Source organism: Tachypleus tridentatus, chromosome 8 (assembly GCF_004210375.1).
Source record: "Tachypleus tridentatus isolate NWPU-2018 chromosome 8, ASM421037v1, whole genome shotgun sequence".
In the NCBI taxonomy this organism is placed as follows: domain Eukaryota; kingdom Metazoa; phylum Arthropoda; class Merostomata; order Xiphosura; family Limulidae; genus Tachypleus; species Tachypleus tridentatus.
This window is the reverse complement of record NC_134832.1, coordinates 49895673-49918713: the sequence shown is the minus strand read 5'-3', so window position 1 is coordinate 49918713 and position 23041 is coordinate 49895673. Positions and strand designations below refer to the sequence as shown.

The 23041-nt window shown below is 33.1% G+C and overlaps 1 protein-coding gene across 4 annotated transcripts in view; it reads left to right on the top strand.

Moving 5' to 3' along the window:
• The window catches only part of LOC143222375 (protein TANC2-like), a 134853-nt gene that overhangs the window by 57606 nt on the left and 54206 nt on the right, over positions 1-23041 (top strand). For all 4 annotated transcript variants that reach the window (XM_076448829.1, XM_076448827.1, XM_076448828.1 and 1 more), the window contains 3 exons: positions 373-464; positions 2015-2167; positions 2966-3066. In XM_076448829.1, the coding sequence (XP_076304944.1) occupies positions 373-464; positions 2015-2167; positions 2966-3066 (346 nt within the window). The remainder of the gene's footprint in view (positions 1-372; positions 465-2014; positions 2168-2965; positions 3067-23041) is intronic.

Here is a 23041-nt window from a genome sequence, read left to right as displayed (position 1 = left end):
ATGTCTGCCCTCAGTGGCATAGCTAGGGTTTTCAGCGCCTGGGGATAAAGTCAGTTTTTGCACCCCCTCATGACGAAATGTAAGCCATAATTCATAATTATGTAACATCAATTTGGCATCCCCTCAGATGCTGTGCCCAGGGACAGATGTACCCCCTTGGTCCCCTAGCTACACCACTGCCTGCCCTGCGATGTTTCAAGTGTTCCTTTTGTAAATGAGCCATTTGTCTTTAATACTCTCTGCAAGAACACACCTGTTCTGCCCTAAGTGATGACATGTTCTGTTTAAGATTGAAGTCGAAATTATATATATTGCATTTGTTTCTGATTATCAAATGATAACGATTTCATGTATTGTAATTTTGTACACCAGGACCTCAGACCTGGTCCATGGCTGAAGGGAAAACGGAAGTTTTGCACGTGTTGCTAAGAAAGTTATTGGATGATGGGACAACTTTATATAAAGTAAGTTTGTTTGTTCTAAGAAGATAAGATGAAATTAAATAAATCTGTCTGTTTAAACTGACGTAACTCACTGGCATTAAAGCCACGGGCATGGTCCTCAGAAAGGTATTGTTCATTTGAGACATCATGAAATATTTTTTTTATGTGAGCCGTCACAGTTTTAGCCATTCTGGGGGGGAGGGGAGGGGGGATAATTTCTGTTAAACAGGTAAGAATTAAAAATGAGGTTCATTAAATAAGTTTGTAATTGTTTTTGGTCATTAGTCTTGTGCCCATGTTCTAAAGATCATTTGTCTTGTGCCCATGTTCTAAAGATCATTAGTCTTGTGTCCATGTTCTACAGATCGTTAGTCTTGTGCCCATGTTCTAAAGATCATTAGTCTTGTGCCCATGTTCTATAGATCATTAGTCTTGTGCCCATGTTCTAAAGATCATTGGTCTTGTGCCTGTGTTCTAAAGATCATTAGTCTTGTGCCCGTGTTCTAAAGATTATTAATCTTGTGCCCATGTTCTAAAGATCATTAGTCTTGTGCTCGTGTTCTAAAGATCATTAGTCTTGTGCCCGTGTTCTAAAGATCATTAGTCTTGTGCCCATGTTCTAAAGATCATTAGTCTTGTGCCCGTGTTCTAAAGATCATTAGTCTTGTGCCCATGTTCTATAGATCGTTAGTCTTGTGTCCATGTTCTAAAGATCATTAGTCTTGTGCCCATGTTCTGAAGATCATTAGTCTTGTGCCTGTGTTCTAAAGATTATTAATCTTGTGCCCATGTTCTGAAGATCATTAGTCTTGTGCCTGTGTTCTAAAGATTATTAATCTTGTGCCCATGTTCTAAAGATCGTTAGTCTTGTGCCCGTGTTCTAAAGATCATTACTCTTGTGCCCATGTTCTAAAGATCATTAGTCTTGTGCCCATGTTCTATAGATCATTAGTCTTGTGCCCATGTTCTAAAGATCATTAGTCTTGTGCCTGTGTTCTAAAGATCATTAGTCTTGTGCCCGTGTTCTAAAGATCATTAGTCTTGTGCCCGTGTTCTAAAGATCATTAATCTTGTGCCCTTGTTCTAAAGATCATTAGTCTTGTGCCCATGTTCTAAAGATCGTTAGTCTTGTGCCCGTGTTCTAAAGATCATTACTCTTGTGCCCATGTTCTAAAGATCATTAGTCTTGTGCCCATGTTCTAAAGATCATTAGTCTTGTGCCCGTGTTCTAAAGATCATTAGACTTGTGCCCGTGTTCTAAAGATCGTTAGTCTTGTGCCCATGTTCTAAAACTGTTCTAAATAACTTAATTGTATTGATGTGAACATGTGTAAGATTCTACGTTTGTAAAAATGTCCACAACACATTAAAGAACTAACTCTCTGCAGAAGTGTTATCTAGCATTGCATGGCCGTGTAGAGGTCTTAAAATGAAAAATTCCTGTTTTTTCTATTATTTACGGTTTTTTTAAAGGCTGTTGTGCCTTTGTAATTGGTGCTGCTTAAGGCAAAATAGAAGTAACTTTTTTCCAGTCTGAGAACTGAAATGTGTGTTTTAATATGCAACCGTAGAGAGGTAGGCTTAAGGAAGCAGCTCATCGCTACCAATATGGACTGAGGAAATTTCCACCGGAAGAGAGCCTGGCACGAGATTACCAGCCCACCTTTCGCCAGCTTAAGTTCCAGTTTTTAGTCACACTCTCTGGCTGTAAGAGGAAAATAAAAGTACGTTGGTTCACTGGTAAAATGAGAAACTGGTTTTAAAACCACTTTTGATATTTTATAAACTCTATTTTAATGTCTTATACTTTCTTGGTCGGCTAATTTTTAAACTATTTTTCAATACTATTTTCGTAAAATAAACTACATGTGGTGAAACTACTAGCTGCACTGTTTATTTATGCAACTGGATATCAAGATGGTTTTACCAAAACAAGAAAATTTTGAGGGTCGCGGGTTCGAATTCCCGTCAAACCAAACATGCTCGCCCTTTCAGCCGTGGGGGCGTTCTAACGTGACAGTCAATCCCACTATTCGTTGGTAAAAGAGTAGCCCAGGAGTTGGCGGTGGGTGGTGATAACTGTGTGCCTTCCCTCTAGTCTTACACTGCTAAATTAGGGACGGCTAGCGCAGATATTTCTCGTGCAGCTTTGCGCGAAATTCAAAACAAACCAAACTAAAACAATAATACGAACTTTAAAACTATCTCAGGACGGTTGGTATTACCACTTTTACCACAATAAAGTAGTGTTAAAAGTGGTACTACTTATACCAGCCGTTTTCAAATACATTTTTTACTTGAAGTGGGTTTCTCGTCATCACGAAATACGGAATTTATATATTATAAATTTTATTCATATCCATTTAATAATATATCAGTACGTTGTTAATAGATGGCGCTAATGCGTAGACTAGAAAAAGTTAATTTTGTGTGTATATATATATAATTTTTTTATATTTCTGTTATTCTGATTGAAAGCATAAATTAGTATGAGGTTTTAATTATGTGTTATTGTTTCTAAGGACTATGATTCTGCTATAGAGACAGCGAAAAAAGCGGTAGAAGTTAATCCTAAAGCATTTGAGGGTTATTACGCAAGAGCACGTGCCAAACAAGAATCCGGGTGAGTGCCAGTCTTTCTACAGTTTCATATCTTTAGTGATTGATGTGTATTATAGTGAATAAGGCTACTTAGAAATGCCTTTACATTTAACAAGAATATCTGTAGCTAGATGAGGGACTATTTCGTACACTTTAATATAAGGGGTTGTTGTTCTGTACACTTCAATATTTGGGGTTCTCACAAGTTTAAGTCACCCGCTAAGATAGCGGTAAGTGTTTGGATTTACAACGCTAAAATTAAGTGCTCGATTCCCCTTGGTGAATACAACAAAGAGCCCAATGTGGCTTTGCTATAAAAACAAAACTCATACGTTTGAGAACTTAAATGAAGTATCAGAATAACTGATGCATATATATGTTCAAATACAATAGAAGTAGAAACCACATTTATATATATATGTCCAAATACAGTTGAAGTAGAATCCCTTATAACCCCAGCGCTTTCGAAAGGTGAATCTTTCTTCTTCAGGAGCAATCTGGAAAGATACAACAAACAGCATTACTTTGTTTCTTTGAAGCATCAGATTACCTGTAATAACAAGGAAAGCTTCATGTCATTAGATTGGAAAGTATCTGTGATTATTTACTATCTGTAATAACAAGGAAAACTTTGTGTCATTACATTGGAAAGTATCTGTGATTATTTACCATCTGTAATAACAAAGAAAGTTTCATGTTATTAGATTAGAAAGTATCTGTGATTAGAGGATCGAACAAAATAAATAACAAACAGTGAAAGAAGGTGTAATAGAGATATTGTGATATGACTGCACCCATTATATTGTATTCGTATCTACAACACACTCACATTGGGTGCAAATGTATTTTTTACTATTTCAGTAGGTAGAGTTCTCTTTTAGGGGTACAAACACCACTTCATTATTTTCATTCGAACTTTAAAAGCATTGTTTCAAAGCATCCAGTAGTAAACTGTCTTAATTATCGCATAACATTTAACATGTACCAAATTATTTATGAAATATTAATTATTGCTTGCTGTTATTCACTTAAGACTGTGCTTTTGTCTACCTGTAGGAAGATAGCTACTAGGTGGTGTGATCTTTATGAAATCAACAGTTTTGGCACTTAAGCGATATCTTGAAGTTATGGCTTTCCAGTATTTTCATTGAAAATAACCAGTCACATGGGTAGCACAAGTCGCCCGCGTAAATCTAATGCTACCGATTAAACTAAGTAACATGAATTGTATTCATCCAGTTGCCAAATCTCAGAAGAGCTTCAGATGTAACTCTCCAGTGAAGGATATCCGTTCATTGGATATGTATAGTTCACACACAAACACTGTGGTTTTGTTTCAACACAGATTATTCGTTGTGATTGTTACCAGTCTTCTTTATTTCTCGTGGCTCAGTTAGTCAGAGGAAACAAAATTACTTCACATTAAATATCTTGACGAATTTCATGTTATTCCGTGTACTTATTTTGTCACTTATTAGAAATCAATGACAATATTACAGTGTTTTAAAACGGGCGTTGTTTGTACAAGCCTATAACATATTGCCCAGAACCAGACAAAACGGGCGTTGTTTTTACAAACCAATAACATATTCCACAGAACTAGAAAAACGTGCTCACTTATAACCTGTAACTTATCTTCACTTTCCTGGAATATTTTGTTATATAACGAGCAGTGAAAAGCTTTCCTCTTACAAACGTCAACACAAACAAATTAAAGTAAAAAGCTTTTCTCTTACAAACATCAACACAAACAAATTAAAGTAAAAAGCTTTCCTCTTACAAACATCAACACAAACAAATTAAAGTAAAAAGATTTCCTCTTACAAACATCAACACAAACAAATTAAAGTAAAAAGATTTCCTCTTATAAACGTCAACACAAACAAATTAAAGTAAAAAGCTTTCCTCTTACAAACATCAACACAAACAAAGTAAAGTAAAAAGCTTTTCTCTTACAAACATCAACACAAACAAATTAAAGTAAAAAGCTTTCCTCTTACAAACATCAACACAAACAAATTAAAGTAAAAAGATTTCCTCTTACAAACATCAACACAAACAAATTAAAGTAAAAAGATTTCCTCTTACAAACGTCAACACAAACAAATTAAAGTAAAAAGCTTTCCTCTTACAAACATCAACACAAACAAATTAAAGTAAAAAGCATTCCTCTTACAAACATCAACACAAACAAATTAAAGTAAAAAGCTTTCCTCTTACAAACATCAACACAAACAAATTAAAGTAAAAAGCTTTCCTCTTACAAACATCAACACAAACAAATTAAAGTAAAAAGCTTTCCTCTTACAAACATCAACACAAATTACAGTAAAAAGCTTTTCTCTTACAAACATCAACACAAACAAATTGAAGTAAAAGCTTTGTCTTACAAACATCAACACAAACAAATTAAAGTAAAAATCCTTCATTGTACAATCACCAACACAAATATATCAAAGTAAAACGTTTTCCTTCCCACGTACTTATTATATCTTTGACAGAGCAATCTACTCAAGGTACTGCCCAATCACATGCACTGTAAACATTTCATCTTGCTGGTAGATGTGTGACACCAACATGTGAAACGCATTAGGGCCTGCTAATATGGCGTAAGTCACATGAGCTTCTTGTAAAAGATATTTTGATACTTAATTATGTAGCAGATTCACTTATAATTCTTGTCTCTGAGTGGACAGTATGGTCAGTGAAGGTCAGCTAGCCCACTGGCGTTGCTTGCGTGTGAGTGATTGAATTTCTGTAACAACTTAATTTTACGACCGTTGTTTTGCTGAAGAAACCCGAAAGACTGTTGTGATTAACGCGTAGACCTTTACAAAAATATAACTGGATATTAATTTGCACATAAGCGCATTTTGTTGATTCTTTAGAAGGTTGAAAGAGAATCAGTCTCGAAATAACAGAAAACAATAGTTTTATTACTCGCTGTTGTTCGCTAATAATTTCTAACTTTCATTTCTTTTGAAGGACTCAGCATGGTCAGGTGGTTAAGGCATTCGACTCGTAATATGAGGGTCGCGGTTTCGAATCCTCGTCGCACCAAACTTGCTCGCCCTTTCAGCTGTGCGGGCGTTATAATGTTACGGTCAATTCCACTATTCGTTGGTAAAAGAGTAGCCCAAGAGTTGGCGGTGGGTGGTGGTTACTAGCTGCCTTCCCTCTAGTCTTACCCTGCTAAATTAGGGACGGCTAGCACAGATAGCCCTCGAGTAGCTTTGTGTGAAATTCTAAAACAAACAAAAAATAAAATCCTCAAAATAATAATTAAAAATAACAATAAAAAATATATATTGTTTGTTTTTTCAAGTTTGGTATATTATGTTTTTTTTGTAGTCTTTGCTAGGTTTTCGACAGCTATGATGAGCAGAGCACATATCTTGTAGCTTTGTATTTAAAGATAATCAAACCGAACCACCATTACATTGTTGCTTTAAAGTTGTAGATTTTCTACACAATTATTTTATGACATTTTGTTCTCGCTTTAAACTTATTGAATTATTATTATTTTAGAATATTTGTTTTGCCATTTTATCATAATTTTGGAATATTTCTCCTGTCTTTATTTTCATGGGTCCTTTGTGTTTCTTATATTTTATCATTTAAAAATTGGACCGTTTTCAATCTTTTAAATACGTTCTGTCTTTATTATTGTCTACATATTTTCTCACAGTCTTGCTAAAATCCCCACAGGTTTTTATTCTATGCAAAGAACTGCACGTTTGATGAACAACTGCATGTATTTTTTTCATATATATTTAGAAATTATTTTCAATTTGCTTACTGTTTAAGTTACATGACTGAATAGTTCATTAAACTGTTAAGACTATGTATCAACTTTTATTAGAATTCACACATAACTATCTTCAACATTTGTGCCTGAATGTTTCTCTAATTCTATCTATAATTTACATATATATATATATCCGTCTCGATGGCTGAGCGATAGGTTGTGGGTTTATAACACAGACAGCCCAATGTTTGAACAGCGAACAAAACAGTTTTTACGGTTTTATTCTTGAATCTGTGTACGTTTCTTCTAATAGAAACCCTAGAGTATATTTCTTTATTGGTATAAATGTTTCGTATGTATGTTTTCTCCATTTTAGTCGATAAATGAGTAGCCCAAGAGTTGGCGGTGGGTGGTGAGGACTAGGTGAATTCTCTCTAGTTTTTCGCTACTAAATTAGAAACGGCTAGCGCAGATAGCCCTCATGCGCAGATAGCCCTCGTGTAACTTTGCGCGAAATTGAAAGCAAACCAAACTTTTTAAAATTAGAAACCTTCACGTATATGTTTTTATTGTTAGGTCCTTCACGTATATGTTTTTATTGTTAGGTCCTTCACGTATATGTTTTTATTGTTAGGTCCTTCACGTATATGTTTTCATTGTTAGGTCCTTCACGTATATGTTTTTATTGTTAGGTATCTTCACGTATATGTTTTTATTGTTAGGTCCTTCACGTATATGTTTTTATTGTTAGGTCCTTCACGTATATGTTTTTATTGTTAGGTCCTTCACGTACATGTTTTTATTGTTAGGTCCTTCACGTACATGTTTTTATTGTTAGGTCCTTCACGTATATGTTTTTATTGTTTTGTTTTTCACGTATATGTTTTTATTGTTAGGTCCTTCACGTATATGTTTTTATTGTTAGGTCCTTCACGTATATGTTTTCATTGTTAGGTCCTTCACGTTTATGTTTTTATTGTTAGGTCCTTCACGTATATGTTTTTATTGTTAGGTATCTTCACGTATATGTTTTCATTGTTAGGTCCTTCACGTATATGTTTTTATTGTTAGGTCCTTCACGTATATGTTTTTATTGTTAGGTCCTTCACGTATATGTTTTTATTGTTAGGTATCTTCACGTATATGTTTTTATTGTTAGGTTCTTCACGTATATGTTTTTATTGTTAGGTCCTTCACGTATATGTTTTTATTGTTAGGTCCTTCACGTATATGTTTTCATTGTTAGGTCCTTCACGTATATGTTTTCATTGTTAGGTCCTTCACGTATATGTTTTTATTGTTAGGTCCTTCACGTATATGTTTTTATTGTTAGGTCCTTCACGTACATGTTTTTATTGTTAGGTCCTTCACGTATGTGTTTTTATTGTTAGGTCCTTCACGTATATGTTTTCATTGTTAGGTCCTTCACGTTTATGTTTTTATTGTTAGGTCCTTCACGTACATGTTTTTATTGTTAGGTCCTTCACGTATATGTTTTTATTGTTAGGTATCTTCACGTATATGCTTTTATTGTTAGGTCCTTCACGTACATGTTTTTATTGTTAGGTCCTTCACGTATATGTTTTTATTGTTAGGTCCTTCACGTACATGTTTTTATTGTTAGGTCCTTCACGTATAAGTCTTTATTGTTAGGTATCTTCACGTATATGTTTTTATTGTTAGGTCCTTCACGTACATGTTTTTATTGTTAGGTCCTTCACGTATATGTTTTTATTGTTAGGTCCTTCACGTATATGTTTTTATTGTTAGTTCCTTCACATATATGTTTTTATTGTTAGGTATCTTCGCGTATATGTTTTTATTGTTAGGTCCTTCACGTACATGTTTTTATTGTTAGGTCCTTCACGTTTATGTTTTTATTGCTAGGTCCTTCACGTTTATGTTTTTATTGTTAGGTCCTTCACGTACATGTTTTTATTGTTAGGTCCTTCACGTTTATGTTTTTATTGTTAGGTCCTTCACGTTTATGTTTTTATTGTTAGGTCCTTCACGTTTATGTTTTTATTGTTAGGTCCTTCACGTTTATGTTTTTATTGCTAGGTCCTTCACGTATATGTTTTTATTGTTAGGTCCTTCACGTTTATGTTTTTATTGTTAGGTCCTTCACGTACATGTTTTTATTGTTAGGTATCTTCACGTATTTGTTTTTATTGTTAGGTATCTTCACATATATTTTTCCTGCTACCATATCCTACCGTGGTTGACCACGATAACTGTGGTGTCCATAACTACCATTGTTGTCAGTCTCTGCAATCTCCATGCAACAAGTTTCTATGAAGAACGATTAGGTCCATCTTAAGACCACACATCTTAAAAAACAAACCACAAACTATAAACTAAACGTCTTTGGCTTTCAAGATCAATGCCAAGCAAACTGAATTAAGCCCCTAGATGCAGGGTCAGTCGACTAGGAATAGGGAACAGCAGGAACACCAGTACCAGTTTTCATATTTCGTAGAGACACTGCTGTACTTATAATTGCTGTGAATATTTTCTACTGACCGTCACTAGAATTCAAAGTGTATTTTGTGAAGTTTTGATTTATCATTACATAAGATGCTCGGGACAGCAATCAAATCGGACAAAGTTTTTCTTACAGTCACTTCATCATGTTGGAAAAATGTTATCGCCTCTAATGTGCAACTCTAATGTGCAGAGCTTCTATAATTCCTTGTATAATGTGTCTCTTTCCTTCTTCACACTGACAAGAGTTTTGCGAATTTTCTACTGTGAACTTACCAATGGTAACATCAGTTCTGCTTGTAATGTAGTGTTAGTAAATGCTTTTATCCCTATATGGTCGTGTTGGTTCTTCCTTGATTCTAAATTTAATTAATTAACGTACCTCAGTCTTTGCTGTTTGTTGTATAAATATTCTTCTCTGAGAGTTCTGTAATCCCCCAGTACTCTTCTTTTTTCATGATTCCGTTGACGCAGTAAAGGCTGTCTACACCAAAAGAGCTGAAGGAACCCCATAGCATGATAGAGCCACCTCCGTGTTTAACTGTAGGGACGGTGTTCTTTGGAAGATTTCGTTCCCCTTTCTTACAGAAAATATAGCGAACATCATTGTGGCTGAAAGCTCGATTTTAGTCTCATCTGACCAAAGAATACTCTTCCAATAAGTAAAGAGTTAATCTACATGCTTCCTTGCATACCTCAATTGTGCTTCTAAATGAACAGGCTTTAAATATGGAGTTCTACGAGGACGGCATGCTTTGAACCCAGAAGAACGTACCATGTTTGTAATTGTAGAGGTGCTTACTTCAACCCCAGTTTCCCTTACCAGTTTCTGTATGTCATTACGAGTTAAACGAGGGTTCCTACTAACTTCTCTGAGAACCTTCCTCTTGGTTCTCTCTACTTCAACCCCAGTTTCCCTTACCAGTTTCTGTATGTCATTACGAGTTAAACGAGGGTTCCTACTAACTTCTCTGAGAACCTTCCTCTTGGTTCTCTCTGGAATTTTGGTGGGGCGTCCGGAACGAGGGAGGTCAGCGGTTTATCCTGTAAGCTTAAACTTGGCAATTATGCTTTGAACAGAAGATTTTGGCACATTAAGTTATGTAGCAATACCGGAAATAGACACACGAGACTTGTATTTTACAATAATTCGGTTTTTTAAATCACTGGACAGTTGTTTCCTGTTCGCCATGATGACCAAGCAGATAAGGACGGAGACGGCGCTAACTTGCCGGAAGTACATTTATTGCTGGCTAAATTCCAATAATTATGAACCAAGTGTCTAGTTCTGGAATGGTATAATGTAGTTTATTTGCCAAACTAAACAAAATTTTTATGGAATATCAGTTTTTTCACATGTTCTGAACTGTACGAACACTTTCTGCTCTTCCTATTTTTGGTTATTTGTTTATAAACAGTTTATTTGTCGTTTAATTTACATAAAAATTTATGTAGATGTGTGTTAGTATAATATTTATAATATACTTTACTTCTATTAGCCTAATCGTGATACTTTTTAAGTTATGAGCAAAAAAAATTCTCGAGACGCAGGGGTACGAACACTTTCTGTCGTAACTGTAGTTGACAACCACAGCCGATATAAAGTTACAGTGGAACAACATGCATTAAAACTACATTATGGTTTGTTTGACATGTGTTACCATCTACAATTGATCGCTCTTTAAAAGAGTATGAACTAGCCCTTTCCAACGTAAAATATCCATACGTTCAGGTTAGAAAATTATCTTCAGGTGGGGATTTGGAATGTCCAAGACAGTGATATATTTAGTACTAATCGATATTGTAAACCAAAGGATTAAGTATGGATCAACTTGAAGCATCAGGATCATCCAGAAAGAGACTTGCAGTAAGTCGTACCTAAATTGTAGTAACCAAAATGTGAAATATTGTGACACACAAATCAGCCGTGAAAACAGTCCAAGAATTCCAGGCAATGATATAACACACAGTTAAAGATTTCCATTTCGAAAAACCACACAACTCACGTGTACACAAGAGACATGTCAGTCAAGTGACTGGACGTGTCGCCTATGGAATTCTGTGCGATCCGGACTGTTGAAACAGACGCTAGGAAGCCGTCGTCCAGGTAACTTGGACATGACAGCTTTTTCATATTAGAACTAACACAGCATTGTTGTTTTGAATATCCATATGTACAGCTGTCACAAGACTAGATGCGGAACATGAGTTTAGAAACAATTCGTAATAATTTTAAAATAAATCTGAAGAAAACTATTCTAAAGTTCTTAGATTTACATTCAGACATATTTATAACACAATGTCTTAAATTCTTATATTCAGACATGCTTATAACACAACGTCTTAAATTCTTATATCCAGACATATTTATAACACAACGCTTTAAATTTTTATATTACACTGACATATTTATAACACATCTATATCAATCTGTTTTCCTTTTTTTGACAAACCAAAACTTCTTGCATGGACATCGCGTTGATAAATTGAATACGACAGAAGACAGAATAAATTGATCGAATCTTGTTTTTACGATCCTTGCTACAAACAACTAACTGTTGAAAGTTTTCCGTTCTACCTTTTCCATGTTATTAAACCATGTATGGAAATGTATATATTCTGCTGTGTAATTTGCGATATGAGTTACGTCTTTCTACTCTTTCATAGCTTTAACGCGTGTTTAGATGTTGTGAATTTTGACGTGCTTTTACCATTTATAATATTAATAAATATTTATGTATCTGTTTATTAATTATTAATAATATTTATTTAGACTTTCTACGTTTTCCTTAGTTTAACGTGTGTTTTTTTCTGTTCTGCGAATTTCGTCTATCTACCGTTTTCCTTTGTAATCTCAATTCTGCCTATCTACGTTTCAATGGAATATTGTACATTATAAAAAAAAACAGCATTAATTTTTTCGTCTCACTTTGGTCCTTAGTGTATCGTTAATTAAATACGTCACCCACCAGAGATGCTCTGTTAAGTAAGTCGTTGATAACATGTCGTCAGTCACGCTCTGCACGTGCTCTGAGCAGACAGTATTGTCGCTGTCATAAATTTGAACTCTACTCTATGATCCGTGTGGCTCCCAGAACTCAAGCTGTTATTTCCAGAGGGACTCAGTTCTTTATTACTCAGAGCTTGACCAAATATATGGATCAATTGGCAGACAGACAGTTAGATATTTTATTTTTTTATCTTAGTTGTCGACATTAATTAATGTGCTTTATATTTATTTTTAAGAGCTGTGAGAGTTATTGAAAAGTTAAAACATAACATGCAGGGAGAAACTTTAGAGCCTAAGAGTGCTAAGTGTATTAATATAATCTTCACTCTTAAGTATATATATATATATATATATATATACACACACGCATTATACATGAGACACTAGATTATCTAAACATCTAGGATATGTAATGTTACGATTTAACAAATTACATGTTTTTAGTGTAATAGAAGTTGGTGAAATTAACCCCTTTTAAACAGTAGGTGGTTAAGGCACTCTACTCGTAATTCGCTCGCCCTTTCAGCCGTGGGGGCGTTACTAAGTTACGGTCAATCCCACTGTTCGTTGGTATTTACCTATAATTTAGACCAATGCAGTTTAACTTTAAAAAGAATGAACGTATTTTAAATACACATTCAGTATTTCGAGCAGTTTAGGTAGACATGTAAAGAAACTTCGGTGTCTCACAACATTCGAGACAGACACTTCTCAGCAGGCCTGGTATGGCCGAGTGTGTTAAGGCGTTTGACTCGAAGTCCGAGGGTCGCGGGTTCGAATTCCCGTCACACCAAACATGCTCGCCCTTTCAGCCGTGGGGCGTTATAATGTCACGATCAATCTCACTATTCGTTGGTAAAAGAGTAGTCCAAGAGTTGGCGGTGGGTGTTAATGACTAGTCTTCCCTCTAGTCTTACACTGCTAAATTAGGGACGGCTAGCGCAGATAGCCCTCGAGTAGCTTTGCGCGAAATTAAAAAAAAACAAACTTTTCAGCATGGTCAGGTGGTTACGGGCGCTTGACTCGAAATTTGACGGTCGCGGGCTCGAATTCCCGTCACACCAAACATGCTCGCCCCTTTCAGACATGCGTGGGGGCGTTATAATATGACGGTCAGTCCAATTTTTCATTGGTAAAATAGTAGCCCAATAGTTGGTGATCACTAGATGCGTTCCCTCGTGTAGCTTTGCGCGAAATTTAGAAAAACAAACAGACGTTTTAGTAACTAAAATTAGTATTATTAAACCAGTTTGGAGAAGCCAGGATACATGAAGTTATCACCAAGGGGTTTGTGCGTCTTATTCTCTAGAGGTGAACAGTTTTCAAGTAAGAAAAGAAGGCAGAAGATATTAAAACCAACTGCCCATTTGTTTTAATAATATGAAAGTCGTAGCCATTTAGACCTGATTTTTGAACAAGCTCTTTAGGAAGGACCAAGCTCAAAGATTCAGAATTATTCTCTTATAGAAAATAAAGTCAAATAAATAAAAATATGTCACTGGAAAAAGGTAAAACTGTTCTTCCCATTTCAGAGTATTACGATCTATTAAATAAATGTAGGGTCCCGGCATGGCCAGGTGGTTAGGGCGCTAAACTCGTAATGTGAGTGTCGCGAATTCGAATCCCCGTCATACTAAACATGCTCGCCTTTTTAACCGTTGGGGCGTTATAATGTTTCGATCAATCCCACTATTCGTTGGTAAGAGTTGGCGGTGGGTGGTGATGACTAGCTGCCTTCCCTCTAGTCTTACACTGCTAAATTAGGGACGACTAGCGTGGATATCTCTCGTGTAGCTCTGCGCGAAATTCAAAACAAACCAAACCACTTGTAACTTAGGGACGGCTAGCTCAGTTAGCCGTTGTGTAGCTTTGCGCGAAATTCACAAAATTTAAACAAAAACCTGGGGGAGGTTCAACATGGTGAAAGTCTGTTAAATAACTGTTTACGTCTTTAAACTGTTTAACACTTTCTAAGATTTGTGAGTAGGAAGAAGACAAATGAATGTAAGGTACCACACAGTCCAGCCATTACATAAAATTACCATCTTTATAGCTATCGTGGTATTAGCAGCTGCTGAAAATAAACGGATCGGAAACCTCTGACCTTCTGATTGGTTTAAACTAAATTAAGGACGCATTCAGTAAACTACAAAGCAAGGTCAGTAGGTGGTTCTAAAGCTATCCCAAAGACTACTGACCACAGTTTGATTGAATCCTAATATTCTACCACAAAAAAATAAAAACACTTGTAGAGGGCAGTCAGATTCACTTAGCCAAAACACTTTCAAAAACATTTCCTGAGTAAATCCACTTATCAACCATCGAACACTACAAGACATTGTTTAGTGTCTGACTTATCAACTATCGAACACTACAGCACAGTGTTTAGTGTCTGACTTGTCAACTAATGAACACTACAACACAGAGTATTTAGTGTCTCACTTATCAACCATTGAACACTACAGCACAGTGTTTAGTGTCTCACTTATCAACCATCGAACACTACAGTACAGTGTTCAGTGTCTGACTTATCAACCATCGAACACTACAGCACAGTGTTTAGTGTCTCACTTATCAACCAATAAACACTACAACACAGAGTATTTAGTGTCTCACTTACCAACCATCGAACACTACAGTACAGTGTTTAGTGTCTCACTTATCAACCATCGAACACTACAGCACAGTGTTTACTGTCTCACTTATCAACCAATGAACACTACAACACAGAGTATTTAGTGTCTCACTTATCAACCATCGAACACTACAGTACAGTGTTTAGTGTCTCATTTATCAACCATCAAACACTACAGAACAGTGTTTAGTGTCTCACTTATCAACCATCGAACACTACAGTACAGTGTTTAGTGTCTGATTTATTAGCCATCGAACACTACAGCACAGTGTTTAGTGTCTGACTTATCAACCATCTAACACTACAGTACAGTGTTTAGTGTCTGACTTATCAACCATCGAAAACTACAACACAGAGTATTTAGTGTCTCACTTATCAACCATCGAACACTACAGTACAGTGTTTAGTGTCTCACTTATCAACCATCGAACACTACAGTACAGTGTTTAGTGTCTCATTTATCAACCATCAAACACTACAGAACAGTGTTTAGTGTCTCACTTATCAACCATCGAACACTACAGTACAGTGTTTAGTGTCTGATTTATTAGCCATCGAACACTACAGCACAGTGTTTAGTGTCTCACTTATCAACCATCTAACACTACAGTACAGTATTTAGTGTCTCACTTATCAACCATCGAACACTACAGTACAGTGTTTAGTGTCTGACTTATCAACCATCGAACACTACAGCACAGTGTTTAGTGTCTCATTTATCAACCAATGAACACTACAGCACAGTGTTTACTGTCTCACTTATCAACCAATGAACACTACAACACAGAGTATTTAGTGTCTCACTTATCAACCATCGAACACTACAGTACAGTGTTTAGTGTCTTACTTATCAACCAATGAACACTACAACACAGAGTATTTAGTGTCTCACTTATCAACCATCTAACACTACAGTACAGTATTTAGTGTCTCACTTATCAACCATCGAACACTACAGTACAGTGTTTAGTGTCTGACTTATCAACCATCGAACACTACAGCACAGTGTTTAATGTCTCACTTATCAACCAATGAACACTACAACACAGAGTATTTAGTGTCTCACTTATCAACCATCGAACACTACAGCACAGTGTTTAGTGTCTCACTTATCAACCATCGAACACTACAGCACAGTGTTTAGTGTCTCATTTATCAACCAATGAACACTACAGCACAGTGTTTAATGTCTCACTTATCAACCAATGAACACTACAACACAGAGTATTTAGTGTCTCACTTATCAACCAATGAACACTACAACACAGAGTATTTAGTGTCTTACTTATCAACCAATGAACACTACAACACAGAGTATTTAGTGTCTCACTTATCAACCATCTAACACTACAGTACAGTATTTAGTGTCTCACTTATCAACCATCGAACACTACAGTACAGTGTTTAGTGTCTCACTTATCAACCATCGAACACTACAGTACAGTGTTTAGTGTCTCACTTATCAATCATCGAACACTACAACACAGTGTTTAGTGTCTCACTTATCAACCATCGAACACTACAGCACAGTGTTTAGTGTCTCACTTATCAACCAATGAACACTACAACACAGAGTGTTTAGTGTCTCACTTATCAACCATCGAACACTACAGTACAGTGTTTAGTGTCTCACTTATCAGCCATCGAACACTACAGTACAGTGTTTAGTGTCTCACTTATCAACCATCGAACACTACAGTACAGTGTTTAGTGTCTCACTTATCAACCATCGAACACTACAGTACAGTGTTTAGTGTCTCACTTATCAACCATCGAACACTACAGCACAGTGTTTAGTGTCTGACTTATCAACCATCGAATACTACAGTACAGTGTTTAGTGTCTCACTTATCAACCATCGAACACTACAGTACAGTGTTTAGTGTCTGGCTTATCAACCATCGAACACTACAGCACAGTGTTTAGTGTCTGACTTATCAACCATCGAACACTACAGTACGGTGTTTGGTGTCTCACTTATCAACCATCGAACACTACAGTACAGTGTTTAGTGTCTGGCTTATCAACCATCGAACACTACAGCACAGTGTTTAGTGTCTGACTTATCAACCATCGAACACTACAGTACAGTGTTTAGTGTCTCACTTATCAACCATCGAACACTACAGCACAGTGTTTAGTGTCTGGCTTATCAACCATCGAACACTACAGCACAGTGTTTAGTGTCTGACTTATCAACCATCGAACACTACAGTACAGTGTTTAGTGTCTCACTTATCAACCATCGAACACTACAGCACAGTGTTTAGTGTCTCACTTATCAACCATCGAACACTACAGCACAGTGTTTAGTGTCTGACTTATCAACCATCAAACACTACAGTACAGTGTTTAGTGTCTCACTTATCAACCATCGAATACTACAACAATAAATGTTATTCATTATTATGATAAGAAGCCTAATTAACGGTAAATATTCGTGTTTTCAGTTAACAAGATCTTGAACGGTATGAATATTATTAAATATACTCTCACCCATTATTTATATATGTATAACTTCTGTCCAACCCATTATTTATAAGTTTTTTATATATGTATAATTTCTGTTCCACCCATTATTTATAAATTTTTATATATGTATAACTTCTGTCCCACCCATTATTTATCAATTTTTATATATGTATAACTTATGTCCCACCCATTATTATAAGTTTTTATATATGTATAACTTCTGTCCCACCCATTATTTATAAGTTTTTATATATGTATAACTTCTGTCCAACCCATTATTTATAAATTTTTATATATGTATAACTTCTGTCCCACCCATTATTTATAAATTTTTATATATGTATAACTTCTGTCCCACCCATTATTTATAAATTTTTTATATATGTATAACTTCTGTCCCACCCATTATTTATAAATTTTATATATATGTATAACTTCTGTCCCACCCATTATTTATAAGTTTTTATATATGTATAACTTCTGTCCAACCCATTATTTATAAATTTTTATATATGTATAACTTCTGTCCAACCCATTATTTATAAATTTTTATATATGTATAACTTCTGTCCCACCCATTATTTATAAATTTTTATATATGTATAACTTCTGTCCAACCCATTATTTATAAATTTTTATATATGTATAACTTCTGTCCCACCCATTATTTATAAATTTTTATATATGTATAACTTCTGTCCCACCCATTATTTATAAATTTTTATATATGTATAACTTCTGTCCCACCCATTATTTATAAATTTTTATATATGTATAACTTCTGTCCCACCCATTATTTATAAGTTTTTATATATGTATAACTTCTGTCCCACCCATTATTTATAAATTTTTATATATGTATAACTTCTGTCCAACCCATTATTTATAAGTTTTTTATATATGTATAACTTCTGTCCCACCCATTATTTATAAGTTTTTATATATGTATAACTTCTGTCCAACCCATTATTTATAAATTTTTATATATGTATAACTTCTGTCCCACCCATTATTTATAAGGTTTTTTATATATGTATAACTTCTGTCCCACCCATTATTTATAAATTTTATATATGTATAACTTCTGTCCCACCCATTATTTATAAATTTTATATATGTATAACTTCTGTCCCACCCATTATTTATAAATTTTTATATATGTATAACTTCTGTCCCACCCATTATTTATAAATTTTTATATATGTATAACTTCTGTCCCACCCATTATTTATAAATTTTTATATATGTATAACTTCTGTCCCACCCATTATTTATAAGTTTTTATATATGTATAACTTCTGTCCAACCCATTATTTATAAGTTTTTATATATGTATAACTTCTGTCCCACCCATTATTTATAAGTTTTTATATATGTATAACTTCTGTCCCACCCATTATTTATAAGTTTTTATATATGTATAACTTCTGTCCCACCCATTATTTATAAGTTTTTATATATGTATAACTTCTGTCCCACCCATTATTTATAAGTTTTTATATATGTATAACTTCTGTCCAACCCATTATTTATAAGTTTTTATATATGTATAACTTCTGTCCCACCCATTATTTATAAGTTTTTTTATATATGTATAACTTCTGTCCCACCCATTATTTATAAGTTTTTATATATGTATAACTTCTGTCCCACCCATTATTTATAAGTTTTTATATATGTATAACTTCTGTCCAACCCATTATTTATAAGTTTTTTTATATATGTATAACTTCTGTCCCACCCATTATTTATAAGTTTTTTTATATATGTATAACTTCTGTCCCACCCATTATTTATAAGTTTTTATATATGTATAACTTCTGTCCCACCCATTATTTATAAATTTTTATATATTATAACTTCTGTCCCACCCATTATTTATAAGTTTTTATATATGTATAACTTCTGTCCCACCCATTATTTATAAGTTTTTATATATGTATAACTTCTGTCCCACCCATTATTTATAAATTTTTATATATGTATAACTTCTGTCCCACCCATTATTTATAAATTTTTATATATGTATAACTTCTGTCCCACCCATTATTTATAAATTTTTATATATGTATAACTTCTGTCCCACCCATTATTTATAAATTTTTATATATGTATAACTTCTGTCCCACCCATTATTTATAAATTTTTATATATGTATAACTTCTGTCCCACCCATTATTTATAAGTTTTTTATATATGTATAACTTCTGTCCCACCCATTATTTATAAGTTTTTTATATATGTATAACTTCTGTCCCACCCATTATTTATAAGTTTTTATATATGTATAACTTCTGTCCCACCCATTATTTATAAATTTTATATATGTATAACTTCTGTCCCACCCATTATTTATAAGTTTTTTATATATGTATAACTTCTGTCCAACCCATTATTTATAAGTTTTTATATATGTATAACTTCTGTCCCACCCATTATTTATAAATTTTTATATATGTATAACTTCTGTCCCACCCATTATTTATAAGTTTTTTATATATGTATAACTTCTGTCCCACCCATTATTTATAAGTTTTTATATATGTATAACTTCTGTCCCACCCATTATTTATAAATTTTTATATATGTATAACTTCTGTCCCACCCATTATTTATAAGTTTTTATATATGTATAACTTCTGTCCAACCCATTATTTATAAGTTTTTATATATGTATAACTTCTGTCCCACCCATTATTTATAAGTTTTTATATATGTATAACTTCTGTCCCACCCATTATTTATAAATTTTTATATATGTATAACTTCTGTCCCACCCATTATTTATAAATTTTTATATATGTATAACTTCTGTCCCACCCATTATTTATAAATTTTTATATATGTATAACTTCTGTCCCACCCATTATTTATAAGTTTTTATATATGTATAACTTCTGTCCCACCCATTATTTATAAGTTTTTATATATGTATAACTTCTGTCCCACCCATTATTTATAAGTTTTTATATATGTATAACTTCTGTCCCACCCATTATTTATAAATTTTTATATATGTATAACTTCTGTCCCACCCATTATTTATAAGTTTTTATATATGTATAACTTCTGTCCCACCCATTATTTATAAGTTTTTATATATGTATAACTTCTGTCCCACCCATTATTTATAAGTTTTTATATATGTATAACTTCTGTCCCACCCATTATTTATAAGTTTTTATATATGTATAACTTCTGTCCCACCCATTATTTATAAGTTTTTATATATGTATAACTTCTGTCCCACCCATTATTTATAAGTTTTTATATATGTATAACTTCTGTCCCACCCATTATTTATAAGTTTTTATATATGTATAACTTCTGTCCCACCCATTATTTATAAGTTTTTTATATATGTATAACTTCTGTCCCACCCATTATTTATAAGTTTTTATATATGTATAACTTCTGTCCCACCCATTATTTATAAGTTTTTATATATGTATAACTTCTGTCCCACCCATTATTTATAAGTTTTTATATATATGTATTAATAAGTTTTATATATGTATAACTTCTGTCCCACCCATTATTTATAAGTTTTTATATATGTATAACTTCTGTCCCACCCATTATTTATAAGTTTTTATATATGTATAACTTCTGTCCCACCCATTATTTATAAGTTTTTATATATGTATAACTTCTGTCCCACCCATTATTTATAAGTTTTTATATATGTATAACTTCTGTCCCACCCATTATTTATAAGTTTTTATATATGTATAACTTCTGTCCCACCCATTATTTATAAGTTTTTATATATGTATAACTTCTGTCCCACCCATTATTTATAAATTTTTATATATGTATAACTTCTGTCCCACCCATTATTTATAAGTTTTTTTATATATGTATAACTTCTGTCCCACCCATTATTTATAAGTTTTTATATATGTATAACTTCTGTCCCACCCATTATTTATAAGTTTTTATATATGTATAACTTCTGTCCCACCCATTATTTATAAGTTTTTATATATGTATAACTTCTGTCCCACCCATTATTTATAAGTTTTTATATATGTATAACTTCTGTCCCACCCATTATTTATAAGTTTTTATATATGTATAACTTCTGTCCCACCCATTATTTATAAGTTTTTATATATGTATAACTTCTGTCCCACCCATTATTTATAAGTTTTTTATATATGTATAACTTCTGTCCCACCCATTATTTATAAGTTTTTATATATGTATAACTTCTGTCCCACCCATTATTTATAAATTTTTATATATATAACTTCTGTATAACTTCTGTCCCACCCATTATTTATAAGTTTTTATATATGTATTTTGTCCCACCCATTATTTATGTTTTTATATATGTATAACTTCTGTCCCACCCATTATTTATAAGTTTTTATATATGTATAACTTCTGTCCCACCCATTATTTATAATGTTTTTCCCACCCATTATATATGTATAACTTCTGTCCCACCCATTATTTATAAGTTTTTATGTATAACTGTCCCACCCATTATTTATAAGTTTTTATATATGTATAACTTCTGTCCCACCCATTATTTATAAGTTTTTATATATGTATAACTTCTGTCCCACCCATTATTTATAAGTTTTTATATATGTATAACTTCTGTCCCACCCATTATTTATAAGTTTTTATATGTATAACTATGTCCCACCCATTATTTCCCACCCATTATTTATAACTTTTTTATTTATATATTATATATGTATAACTTCTGTCCCACCCATTATTTATAAGTTTTTATATATGTATAACTTCTGTCCCACCCATTATTTATAAGTTTTTATATATGTATAACTTCTGTCCCACCCATTATTTATAAGTTTTTATATATGTATAACTTCTGTCCCACCCATTATTTATAAATTTTTATATATGTATAACTTCTGTCCCACCCATTATTTATAAGTTTTTATATATGTATAACTTCTGTCCCACCCATTATTTATAAATTTTTATATATGTATAACTTCTGTCCCACCCATTATTTATAAGTTTTTATATATGTCCCATTATTTATAAGTTTTTATATATGTATAACTTCTGTCCCACCCATTATTTATAAGTTTTTATATATGTATAACTTCTGTCCCACCCATTATTTATAAGTTTTTATATATGTATAACTTCTGTCCCACCCATTATTTATAAGTTTTTATATATGTATAACTTCTGTCCCACCCATTATTTATAATATATGTTTTTATATATGTATAACTTCTGTCCCACCCATTATTTATAAATTTTTATATATGTATAACTTCTGTCCCACCCATTATTTATAAGTTTTTATATATGTATAACTTCTGTCCCACCCATTATTTATAAGTTTTTATATATGTATAACTTCTGTCCCACCCATTATTTATAAGTTTTTATATATGTATAACTTCTGTCCCACCCATTATTTATAAGTTTTTATATATGTATAACTTCTGTCCCACCCATTATTTATAAATTTTTATATATGTATAACTTCTGTCCCACCCATTATTTATAAGTTTTTATATATGTATAACTTCTGTCCCACCCATTATTTATAAGTTTTTATATATGTATAACTTCTGTCCCACCCATTATTTATAAATTTTTTATATATGTATAACTTCTGTCCCACCCATTATTTATAAGTTTTTATATATGTA